This window comes from Accipiter gentilis, chromosome 15 (genome assembly GCF_929443795.1).
Source record: "Accipiter gentilis chromosome 15, bAccGen1.1, whole genome shotgun sequence".
Taxonomy (NCBI): Eukaryota; Metazoa; Chordata; class Aves; order Accipitriformes; family Accipitridae; genus Astur; species Astur gentilis.
Window position 1 is genome coordinate 17632307 of NC_064894.1, and position 13601 is coordinate 17645907.

The window sequence follows — 13601 nt, forward strand, 5'->3', positions numbered from 1 at the left end:
AGCAGTAGGCACAAGAAAAGCAACCAGTTCTCTCTTATAGGTAGCATTAAATAACAGAAATAAGGGACAACATGCAGATAAAACATGGGCTGAAAGATGGTTCTCCCCTTCACTGCCTAGTATGAACAGATATGACAAAGCATTTGCTCTGTAAATAAGAATATTTACCATATAACCAGATAAGCATAATAACAAATCACCCAAAATCATGAAGCTAGTGGATCTAGCCATCAGTTCTGATCAATCATCAAGACAGACCTCCTTTCCTCAAGGTACAACAAACCTACATTTGCTTTTAAAAAGATCTGTGGTGACTGCTGATTTACTACAGAAAACAACAAAAATTACCCCAAAGTATCTCTCACTGTTTTTTACCAAGACCTCTGTTCTAATCTTTGCACCTAACTTTCAGAATAAAAGGAAACAGTCTTTAGGTACCTCAGGGAAATCCAGCCTGTCAGTAATAATTCATGAACACTTTCTCATCAATAATACTTAATGCAAGAAGCACCATAACTCAACAGTGATTAAGCTCATTTGGATTACTACTGTCTGAAGCACGGTTAGGAAAGTTTTAAAGAAAGCTCTATGGAAAAGCATCAAACATTTTATCTCAGAAAAATTACAGGTCCACTATCACAAGTCAGTTACAAAAGTAACTGAATCTGAACTTTGCCTGCTAACTGCAAACCCTAGACAGATTAAACGTCTCGAGTACAGATTTACTGAGCAGGGAAAGCATGAGGGGATTGTACCCCACCTATTTGTATCACTTACTATTGTATACTTCCAACATGACTGCAGGGCTGTTCCCATGTGCCATTCCTATTCATGTTACAGATACTTCAACCCCTAAACCATACTGGAAAAAAATTCATTTGATCTTGCAAAATGCTGGCAGATGATCACATGAAAAGATAAAATAAAAACAGAGAAAAGAACAGATACTGGAGAAGACTGAATGGTCTTGACTACTAAGTAGAAACAAATCTTGCTATCAAGTGACTTTTCTGAGAGACTCATCAGCACTAGAAACAGGATGACTCAACTACTTTTTCATGTGAGTTGCAAAGATTCATTGATAATTCATCAGTGAATGATCCTGAATTCTGCACACTTCCATCAGCATGGCAAAATATAAATCTGAAACTCAAATTCCCTTAATCAAACTCAGATTTAATACGATCATAAATTTCGGAATTCTTGAATGCAATCTTGCTTTTTTCCTGGTTTCGTTTTAAACAAACTTTTGCTCTTTTTCGAGTTACACATTGACAATTTGGTAAAAACTTGTATATATCCCATTTCAAACCCACAGCATCAGTATTTTCTTTGTTACAGTTGTACACTTCTGCCTTCCTTATATACATCAGACAACTTGTAAATGTCTAAAGGTTTGCAAGATTATGAACAATGCCAACAAAAAAAAGACCCACATGTCATATCTACAAAATCCTGCAACTGCATTTGAGAAATGTTTTGGAAGGTTATTCTTAAATAGCACAGGCCAAAATTCAAAACTTTAAAACTGAGTGATCAGCAGAATAATCACAATTATAATTATGTTTTGCAACGATAACCGGCCTTTTTGTACTATAGCTACAGCTTTCAGTTCCAGCATCATTAAGAGATTCTTTAAATTACTTTTTAAATATCCTTTTCCCTCAGGATTTTCACTTATACCTAATTAGACTACTTACCCAATGCCATGTAATTCCCCATTGCCAAAACTGCTAAATGCTTCAATAAGAAGGAGGAAGGCACCAGTGGAGCAAGGCAGATGTAATGTCATTGGTTAACAATAGAGGTGTGAAGCAACTGCCGTAATTATAAAACTCATTAATTCACAGTGTTTAGGGGGAAAAAAAAAAATCCTTGGCAATAACTCTGTTGAAACGGCAGTTCTTCTCAACACTACATCAGACTGAAAAGACCCCTTTCAATTTATACCTTCAACAAGACAGAACGTTAATTCCACTAATAATTATGAAAATCAATATCTGCATAAAAAGTAAGGAAAAACTGTCAGCTATAATGGCATCCAGTATTCATACATCCTTTCCATCTTTCAGATTGATACGTGGCACATTTTGACCCCTAACTGATTTTATTTTTAGTCTCATTCCTGTTAAGACTGTAAATGGACAACTTCCAGGACTATATTTCCAGTGGAAAAAAAAAGAATTAGAAAGAATTAAAGCAAGATGAATTAATTTTAAATTTTACAATCTCTGCCCAACAGTAAGGTGCTAGGTTTTGTCTACAACAGAAATATTTGCCATTTACCTTTGTGCTTCATGGATGCAAGCTGTTTAAATAGATGAGGAGCACTGACATAAGATAGACAGCCCTAGGTTCTGCTTACATCATTCATCTTCCATATGCTGCTTACTAGCTTAGGCAGTGTCATGAAATGTCCCCCATCTCTGCTAATGCTATTGTCAAACTTTCCCTGTAACAAATTTGTCTGAAAAAAAATTCTGAAGTTTCTAGGTGGAGAAAATTTTCTCTAGAGAGAAGAGAATTTAAAGAGCAGCTGGAGTAAAGCTCTCACCTTGAATATTCAACATTATATTAAACTTCTGTTCACTAGTGGGTATTTCTTTTTAAAATTTCAGTTATTTTACATACAGCATATATAGGAATTGTCGTTGATTATCATTTTGAATTCAGCCAAATACACTGAGTTTCATTTCATATAATTTGCAATGTTTTCTGACAACAGAAGAACAGATATTGCAGGGTCAGTGATAGCAATTCCCCTATTTAGGCTGTCTAACACTTTCCATTATGAAAGATTACTATGGCCTTTATTTCTGAGTTCTAACACTCTGAGTGTTTGCAGCAGGTGATTTAAATTTATCAGAAAGTAAGTCACTGTACTAGAAAAGTGTCTCTCCTAGTGCCATAAAATGCTGATCAGGTTTTGTTGAGATGCAAACTGTTCAATAGCACTATTTTTATTTTTCTTCTTTTATTGCTCCTTAGAGAAATTTTGGCAGCATGTCAAAACAATAGTGAATATAAAAGTAACATACATAAATACTATAAGATCGGACTCTAGATTTTGAAGTTAACACTTGGAAATCAGCATATTAAAGAATTTGGGCCACTTGTACATAATATACGAGAGACTATAATCATAAGTGGGCAGAAATAAGTTTTCCTGGATAATATTCAGGCACTTCTTATTTTCAAATATGTGTATACAAGTGGAGTTATACCATTTTGAAAAAGAGGATTTAGTAGATGTAACTATTTAAGTGCTTGAAAATGGAGTAAAACCTGATTCTTTTATGATGAGAATGTAATATTATCATGCTGCATTGGACACCGTGTCCCCAGATTTGTACCCTACAATCTTTCAACTTGCATTGTACTTTTCTACTAAACAGTCACTAGACTAACTGTATGAGCTAATATTATTGCAGGTTATGACCTCAGGATCATGAGGTGGCTAGGAGAATGAAAAGGCGGCATTTTAGGAAACAGGTCTTCCCCACGTCTCCCCCACTTCTTAAAGCTGCTGTATCTTCCAAATTGTCCCAATGCAAAGTGATGGCCCCGGTATGGATTTAGGACGTTGATATGCAGTTATTATTCTGGCATTTTACTATTATACCTAACTTAGAAAAAAACCCATCAGATTTGTATAGATCATGAACATTATAAAGGGACATAAGAAAAGAAACAGGTGTATACACTAATTTTGATGTACTGTTTAGATGAAACACTTGAAAAAAAATGATTCAGGTATATTACTCAAAACAACAAAAAATAAAATTAAAGATCAGGGAAGACAGGTTTTTCTTAATTTCGGGGTGTTTTTTCATATATTTCTAAGTGTCTTTAAGAGTCACAAGTTACATATGTTGAAATTAAGAAAATATCAGCACTTACTGTCAGAATTAAGAGCAATTCCTCAATGTTGCTTTCAGGTTTCAACTGATCTTTGAACATCCCAATAGTTGGATGCTTCAAATAGTAATAGGAAGCAATGCGGCCATATGTCAGAGGTTCAATGCTGCGATTATCCTGTTAGAAAATGAATCAAATATATGTGGTTCCTACATGGTTCAGTATAAATGGTTCCTACAATGGCTCCTCCTGTAAAATATTTTAAGACTACTTCATAACAGAGAACAGCAGAAATGATTTAGCATCATAATTTAGCTGCAACCCCAATTAAGCTCAGTTTTCAATGTAAGTCTTACAAATAGTCCATAGATGAATTCTAACATTTCAAAACAGGAGCATGTATCTTGCTGTTCCCAAATTTTAGGAGCATGTATCTTACTGAATCTTGTAAGGCACAGATTAGTCTTACCTCCCCAATTTCAATACAGTAGGAACATTCCAAATCAAAGAGGGATTTCTCAACAAGGCTTGAGAGGTACTTATTCATAGTGTCATGGCTCACATCATCCAAGTTATAGTAACTAGATAAATTGAAAACAGATGCATTACATGAATACTTTTTACACTCTGAAGATTTTAAACAATAACGTCTTGTAGGAAAACTTACAAGGCTGCTATAATACACACACATACTTGGAACAGCAAATATCCACACTAAACAATTAAATGCAGAACTATTCCCTTATATAGTCTAACAAGAAATTCATGATGCTTAAACGGTTTGTGGGAGTAACCAACATAATATAAGCATGTACATATGGAAAGATGGTAATTTATCTATTAATAGAAAGGTTGATACAAACAGAACTCGACTGGCTATATTTTTAGTGGGAAAATTTTCCTGATTGCATAAGTAAATTTTCCTGATCATGAAAGTATGAAAGTAAACAAGCAATACTAACACAAGTAACAGTATTTTAACTTCAAGAGAAAGGAAGAAAGCCCACCAAGGATGGCAACTGTTCTTACATCCTGGAACTCTGAAAAAAAAACGTAGGCATATAGTGACATCTCTTGAAAAACTAACCATACACCAATCCAAATGTTGGTGTTGGTTGTTATATTTCCATGTCATTTTGTTCTCAAACTTAAAAATGCTAAAAAAAGGAATAGGTTACTTGTCAATGTGGTTACTTCACATGTTCATTTTCAGGTAAAATTGTTTAGGTAAACTAGATATAGTAACAATGATTCTTAGTTATCTGTATGAAGGAAAAATGTTTATAAAGTGTGCCAAAACATAGTTATGCCAGCGTATAAAAAAAGACCCAGTGACTGAAGTTTGCACTCCTTAACCATAGAACTTAAGCTGTATTATAAGATTCTTACTCACACAAACTAACATAATTTCAGGGAAAGCTTTTATCTAGAAAACTCCAGAAAAAAAAAGTAAGAACTTGTGTCCTAGATTCAATGAAGGCACGAATTTAAAATATAACAATTAAGTTCAATGAGCAGTAAAGGAAAACTTGAGCATGCTCAGAAAGTTTAAGAATTGTGAATTTAAGCAGAGCAATTAAATCATGTGATTTCCAAGTGGAATTCAAACAAAATATTTGATGATTTATTGAAATGTTAACAAGCACAGTAAAAAAGGTTGTCCCTGCTCATTTAATTCTGTAAAATACTGTCACACAAATAGACTACTGAGACTGCTGCAATGATGAAAAATACTCCTTTGTTGATACTAGCTGCTTTACTAAAATTTCCTTCTGTTACAACACATTCAGCAAGCATCCCCACTGGAAACAATACCACATGCTGTAATGGAGAGTAAGTTCTTTCAGCATTAGTTTGTGCAGGTGTACAACAGGCTGCAAAACAGTGTGCTGAGATTTCTTTTAGCTGATTTTTCATGGTTACAACTATACCTGAGTTAGTCTTTTTAACTCCCTTTACTGCCAATGGAGAGAAGCAGGAACTTGCAGAATGCTATTCAACTGAAGTATTATTTACCTGATTTAGGATGAGGTGACATGTAATCACTGACTAAAAAAAAGAATTTTATGCAATCAGTTCAGCTATTGATGATATATTTGGACAGATGAATCCCATTTTCTGATTTAAGCTCTATTTCATTCACTGTAATGCTGCTGTTAGCAAATTTCAAAAGATGGAATTGCGTTGTTATATACACTACAAGCATGCTTCCATGAGTCTTTTTTTAACAGAATCTGATTTGCATTATTATTTTCTTAAACAGAGTTTTTAACATTTATCTTTTTGAATAGCAATAGCATAACTGAAAAAAGTCTGTGTGCTAAATAGCAGTACAGCCGTTTCCAGATTGTTTCCCTCATTATTAATCCCAAATTATGGGGTTAATTTTCTTACGCTTTGAACGTTCACTTATAATGGGGTAAAGTTGGAGTAAAACACTAATACCATAAGGAAAAGATTAAAAAAATCTGTTATGATAGCAGGAAACAGTCAGCTACATTAGATAACAACAAAGTGTATCTATATGGCAGTGGAGTATTCAACTTTGTGATATTTTATATGGGTTCATGCTGAGATGATCTCAAATATTTAAAACATAGCTATTGCCCAAAAACAAAAAAAGAGAAATATTTATATTGACTAAAAAGTTTTATATGGTAGACAGCTATACATTATCAGCCTTATGCAGAGAAAACTTATTTGTAGCAAAACTACTCTAACATTGTTTTCAATGCAACTTAATTTTCATGAGTCCCTTTTAAATTGACTGAAGTAATACAGTAATGATAAAAAATGATCAATATTTCCATCTGCACCTTTTATCTGCCCGACATCTTATCACTGAACACATTTAGATTTTGTTTATTAGAAGAAATTACTTTGTAACATTTTGTTTACCTTATGAAAATAATTGAGCAAATTAACTATGTAAGTTAAAGATGTGAAATGATTTTCTATTTTATACATTTAAACCACTACTGATTCATTAGTATTTTTCTCTAAATTGAATAGAACACTACTGAAATGATTATAATTAAGGCGCTTTGCTGTCACGGTATTCAGATGTTAACCATATCATTTAAGCACTGTTATTTGCAGTACCCCAACATTTATGATGAATACTGATAAAACAAAGGAAGAGATATGGGCAAGACTCTGAAATTCTTTTTTGAGACTGTAATCTAAGACCATAATTCAAACAGATTTTATCTTGTGCTCTGCCTAATTTGCAGTATTTCACACTGAAGTTGTAATCATAAAAGGCATTATAATGCCTTTTAAAAATTATGTGAATTTTAAATTTGCTGATTTTTGGTAATTTTTTTGTCAGGGGAGTAAATATCTAGCTGCCTAGTGCAAATAAAACAATGTAATGAAAAATCTTAAATGGTTTGTAATCTCGAGTGAAGTGGTACCAGTGTGTTTTAACTACTATCTATAATGGGGCAAATATAATTTTGAGCACACCCACAGGAGCTTCTTGGTCACTCAGCACATTCTCCCCTAATAAAAAGCAAAGCCATTCATCTAGAAAGACTATATTAAAATCATTAGTGAAAACAGAGGTATCATGACATTAGTGAGTATTTTGAATGTGCAGGCATAAATGCAAGTTGAATTTTGCATGTTGGTATGCTCCAAGTATAAAAACTGCATCGTATGTGAGTTCCACTATGAAGCTATATTACCTAACTATTTAATTACAGATAAAGAAGAAAAACAATGCAGTTTCATGCTCACTGCATTGAATCATCTAGTCATTATTTTCCCTTTGCTATAAACAGACAGCCTACCTTTTTATCAGCACACCATTTCATTTATTTCACAGTGAAGCCCAGTTTCACAATAATTGACTTGTCAGAAGCTCTAATTTATGAGGCTGGGCTCTGTAAGCCTTCTCCTATATTGGACTCAACCTGCACACAAGCAGGGTTGAATATTTACAATGCTGTTAACAGGTGCTGAGTTGTTTAATGATTCTAATAGCCAGAAGCGTACTGAGAAAGCCAGCGGGATCACAATTACAGGCTGTTTGAACACAACAATTACTCGTCCCCTGAGAGGTGTGAAAGTCAAAGGCAGTTTTATCCTAACAGCATCTAGCACATGGGCTAGGCAGGCTAACTTCCATTAGTAGTCCATTGGGAAAAAGCAATAACAAACCCCTAGGTATCATAAAAATTTACAAAGTATGTAAAATTTAAACAATCAAAAACTGAAGGAACTTTTTATTGTCTTTTAGGTAATATATTTTAAATCCCAAACCTTGTAGAGCTTAGCAAGAACAACAAACCATGAAACATGAACTTATTTCTCTAATCTAAGGAAGTGTGGAATTTCATCAGCTGAGAAAGACAGAGACACGTGTGGGAACATAAAATGTAGATGAAGTTACACAAAACATTTAGGATTTAATGTGAATAGTGGCAATCATTTCCTGTTTAGCTTATGTAAACCCGACCTGAGATCTCTCTGGGAAATTTTTCATCAGCCTTGAAATGGTCCTGCTATAACTGTCAATGCTGTGAAGTCATTTGTTACAGCACCATGTTTTTTATGTTCAGATTATACGGTAGTAATAGTGACACACATAATGAAAATCAGTGGCAGTGTCAGCCAAAAATATTAAAGGAAAAAAACTTGCTAGCTGGAAGGCTTTTTGAAACAAATGCACAAGAAAGACGAATCTACAGAATTCACTTGATAGGAAGAAAGTGCGCTTTCTGAGATTTTACAGTCCTGAAAGCAGAATGTTGTTATGAACAAGTATGGGGCAGGAACAGTCATTTTTGTAAATCGCTTTACTGCAGTCATCAATTGTGTTTACTTTCATCAGCTTGTTGCCTTCAGCAGCTGCCATCTTCAAATGGTATCATGGAAATGATACTGAGTATATGGCACAATTGATAGACCTTCATAGCCAGAGACCTATGAACCAATGTACCAACTCACTTCTGTTGTTAAGGCATCACTGACTGACTCTGGAGTCTGTGACCGGCTTGCTAAAATGCATTACAGCATGCACAAATGCTGCAGACAGTAATCTCTACCTGTATTTTACTTGTATCGTATTTTCTTGGTATATTCATGCATTCGCTTATGCCAGGTATGAGAACTAGATACATTGGTATCTTTAATCAGTTTTTGGTGTATGGTACATTGTGGTTATTTAAGAAGATCAAAGAGTCCAGTCTCTCAGCAAGGTATTTGCCTCCACATCAGTGCTTCTAATTAAAATATTTACAAGAAAGTTTACTTCCTGAGGTGCATTCATAAGATGAGAAATCAGAGGTAATAGGCACATGTAAATCTGCTTACATATTGATTGGGCATTTCTTTTTCCTATGATACTTTCCAGCAGATAATTTGTACAGGTAAATCACATCCAAGAGTAGGAAGACAATTATGTGAATTTGGTTTCTGAATGGGGAGATGCGGGGTTTTCAGCTTTGCATTCTCACTTAAGACTCCAGCAGACTGGGGAACAGGGCGTGGCTCAAATACTCAGCAGCCTGGGACTTCCCAGTCTGAGAGAATCAGGAAAACTTCATTCGTGTGAATAGTTTAGTAAAAGCATACCATGAACTACATTCCTGTACTTTTCACATCACTGTGACCCTAATTTTACAAAATAAGCTCTTGTTATGAAATTCATAATAATGCCTATAGCTGTTATTTATGAAGTATATATACATGCACACAGATATAAATGCGACTGTAAAAGAAAGAATCCACCCTGAGAAATAGATGTTCACCAACTCAAAATATGGATATTGGTAATTACTGCAGTGTAATATACCTCCACCTTCTCAGCTTCTGTTCTTAGTAGCTACTGCCAAACTTTTCCATTTTAATGGAAAGTTTTTTAGTTAATATTTAGTTAATTTAATTTTCTTCAGTAATCCCCCCTTCTGATATAATTCCAAACGCCCTAAAATTCTGAATAACTGCAATTTAATCACTGAAATGCATATTATTCTATTCTGACTGGCTGATATTAGCTCTCACCTTGATATCAGAAACAATATTGGAACAGTATATAATAATATTTTTTATTCAGCTATTTTACTGACATGTTATCAGACATACTCAGCTACCACACTGAGAAAAGGAAATTTAAAGTAAAATATATGATGATAAGAGCATCAGTCTGAGTTAATTCAATTACAATTTATGCTACATTATTCTTTCAATACAGAAAACTTCATAAGACTGACATAAAGTGACACCCCTCTCCCCCCCCTTAACAATTCTCAGAATGAATTAATAAAATACTTTTTTCAGGTCTTCACAAGGAACTTACACAGAAAATGGATTTTATAAGTGTGTATATATAACCACACACACTCTCATGTATATTTATAAATATATAACCCCCCCCCCCCCCGCCATTTTAATAGTGATGTGTGCTCTCAGAATATCTGAAAATTAACTTTCCAAATGAAAGCTGATTCTGCTTAACTTTACATATGTTGTAAATTTCCATTTCTCTTTTACTGCACATGTATCTGGAAAATATCATAACCTGATTTACAGAAAATGTTTCCCATAGCCATTTCTCTTTTGTAGAAAGTTGCAGATTATAATCTTTTATAAGGGTAAAAGAATGAAATAGTCAAGGAATTTCAGCCAAGGAAAGGAGATAGATGAACCTCTCAAAATAGCCCCTTTCAAAGAACAGGGCACTTCACTGATCTGTCTTGTATGATCTTGCCTAAGTAAAGAACATGTTGGCTAAAGTTGTACGTGGAAAGGAGAACACGTAGTACTTGACAAGTAGCACAGAAACTTTGACTTAACTTGCAAATTCAAAAACCTCTACATTTAGGAGTAACTGCTTTGAGGGAGAGAAAGAAAAGGGAAGAAACTCTGAATATTGAGACTGATACACTTTGATAAACAGCTTTATTTGGACCACCCCTCTCATTTGCACATCATCTCTTGAACAGCATGTACATGACTAGTCAGCATGCCAAACTAGCACTCAGCTACTCCACTCCCCCAGATCAACAGCTCAGTTACTACTCTTAACCAGACAGTTAAAACCCATAAGGTTTATGATGAACAGGGGTTCATCAAAGAAGAAAATGAAAATGGTTTGATGAAAAGAAGTATTGGAACGTGCAAAGATTTTCAGCAACACCATTAAAAAGTCCATTATTACAAGTCTAACAAATTATCTCAAGTGTGCCAGAAAAACTTCAGTAATGACTGCATGTTTAGAAGAAACCTGGATACTTAGAGCAAAAGGATACTTTGATCTCTATCTCACAACAAAGGTAGATTAACATTACTTAAATAGCACAAATTGTAGGCATTCGGTAAGGCCTTTTATGATACTGGATTGGAATAGAACAATCCTAGATTTGTTTATGCAGCTTTAATATACAAGTAGCTAAAACTGGCAATAAATGAGAATATAAATCTTCTGCATATTATCTAAGCCCATTATTTTGGGGATTTACAGCATCGCATGCAATGACTTTTATGCCAATGAATCCCAAGGCAATTTACCAATCATGCATACAAGAATTACTTATTCACCACTAAGGTACAATCACCTGCTGGCTGGAAAATAGTTCTTGTTTCTCAGTGGAGAGAAAGTCAACAAAATTGCTTCAGGGCAGGACATGATAAAGAACACTGTATCAAGTGACACCGAGTGGGTATTGCATAACTACCCAAACCAAAATTCAGCCATTGTGCTCCTACTCTTTTGAAAAAAATAAACCCTAAAACCTTTGGATTATTAAGGGCCACAAATAGTTCTTGTTTGGTAATGTCAATCATTTCATATGCTCATCTACGGCACAGTAAACTCCATTACCATATTGCAATTTATTCAAAGTTATCTCAACTATCACTGACTTCTGTTCATAAAACTTCAGTTTTCCTTTGATGTATCTTATCCAAACACTGACCGCATTGGAACTGATTGCCTTGTAGGAGGTCTGAAAATACCACAGATAGTAGGTCCAGGAACTCTACTAACTGGCTAGTTTAGTAATTTTGGATGAAACTTAATAGAATTTATTATCATGTCAAAGAATGGAAAGTGTGCACATCCATTGCATTTGCACGTGGTATCTACAAGTGACCTCTCTGACACAGTCAATAATATCCTTTATTTTTCTCTCTGCATGACTGAGTACAGAAGGAATGCTGAGTACCTCTGCGTGATTGAAACAAAGGGTAAAGCAGCACAACTTGTGAACTGTTCCAACCTGCATGTGTGGTGTTCCAATGAAAGACTCCAATTTCATTAGAAACTTCAATACACATTCCTATCCGGCCATTATAGACATGACTAGTCAAGATCTGTTCATCTTTTTTCTCACTACAAAGACTCTGCACCTTACTATGTAGTATAGTGTTTTTTTCTTCCCCCCCCCCCCCCCTTTCTTCCCACAATCCTCTCATAATAGCAGAACTTCTGCTTAAAAGTTGATACTGTGATAACTTCAGATTTAGCTTTCCATGACACTGCACATTAAAGGAACTGCTGAGAAAAAATGACCATCAGTCAACATGCGAACCTCATACTCCAGTGGGAACCTCTTTTATATGGGGAAGAGCTTGCCTATTAAATCAAACGACTACATTTCTATATTCTACACTTACCTTTGGGCTATATGTTGTGTCTTAAAAATCCACCTACCACAGATACCACATGATCAAATCTTGCCAAAGACAAATCAACAAAATCACTTTAACACGGCAATTCAAGAGCAAGACATTTAAAAATAACATTACTTATTCTTTATACTAAAAAAGAATAGTGTCTGCAGTGGCATAGTTTTTAACATTAATTGTAGTATGGATCATGTGCAAATTCCAAAATCATACAAATAAACACATCTAGCCTACACAAAACCAGAATTTAGCTGTTAGTCACTCTGAGGGGAGAAATACCTTCCACATAAATGTATTCATTTGTTAGTTATGAAGTGAGAGAATTTAATATGTTTTCTTTAGTTTACAGTTCTAACACTCCACATTTTTTATTTCCAAAGATTAGATGGAAATTCTGTTTTGTGGGAAATTCTCAGCATAGGACTAGATGCAGAATTCAAAACTAATAAAGACTAAAAAAGAATTAAAGGAAATTATTTTATCACCTGGAGGGTCCCACCAGCAGTTGCCGGTAAAGAACCCAGCTGAAAATTCAGGTGAATGTTCTGGACATTAACATGATTTCAGAAATACAACACTCTGGAGCACCTCAAGAAATATTTAGTGCTATAAATGCCTAATTCTTTATTTGCCACATTAGTCTGGTGGGTGAATGATCACATGATAGGTAACATACCATTTACCCAAAACAATGTTGTGGCAAAGGCAGGCTACATTGCTGGAACAGCTCAGAATAATCTGCATACCAGCTGGAGCTAAGGAGGATAACAATCACTGAAAATATTGCACACGTGGTTTCATCAGCATACCCTAATGAAAGTAAACTTCACAGAGAAACAGCTGATAGCTATTCTCTCATTTATTAGGAAAATCCAGGTCTTAATAGATTTTCTATAGAAAACTGCGCAGAACATATCGATGTGGGAGATAAAAAAAAAAGTTAACACATTATAAATACAGTACCTATAGGAATGTGATATTTTAGGGATGCTGATGTAGTCCTCTTATGCTATTTTATATTTGTCACTAAATTGTAAAGTTATCTGCTAAGAAATACATTTATATTTGGAGAAAAAAATATTAAAAAAATGTGCACACAAATTTTATTC

The 13601-nt window shown here is 34.5% G+C and overlaps 1 protein-coding gene across 4 annotated transcripts in view; it reads right to left on the reverse strand.

Moving 5' to 3' along the window:
• The window catches only part of ASCC3 (activating signal cointegrator 1 complex subunit 3), a 278562-nt gene that overhangs the window by 37817 nt on the left and 227144 nt on the right, over positions 1-13601 (reverse strand). For all 4 annotated transcript variants that reach the window (XM_049818318.1, XM_049818319.1, XM_049818320.1 and 1 more), the window contains 2 exons: positions 4328-4439; positions 3901-4035 (listed from right to left, as the gene is read on the reverse strand). In XM_049818318.1, the coding sequence (XP_049674275.1) occupies positions 3901-4035; positions 4328-4439 (247 nt within the window). The remainder of the gene's footprint in view (positions 1-3900; positions 4036-4327; positions 4440-13601) is intronic.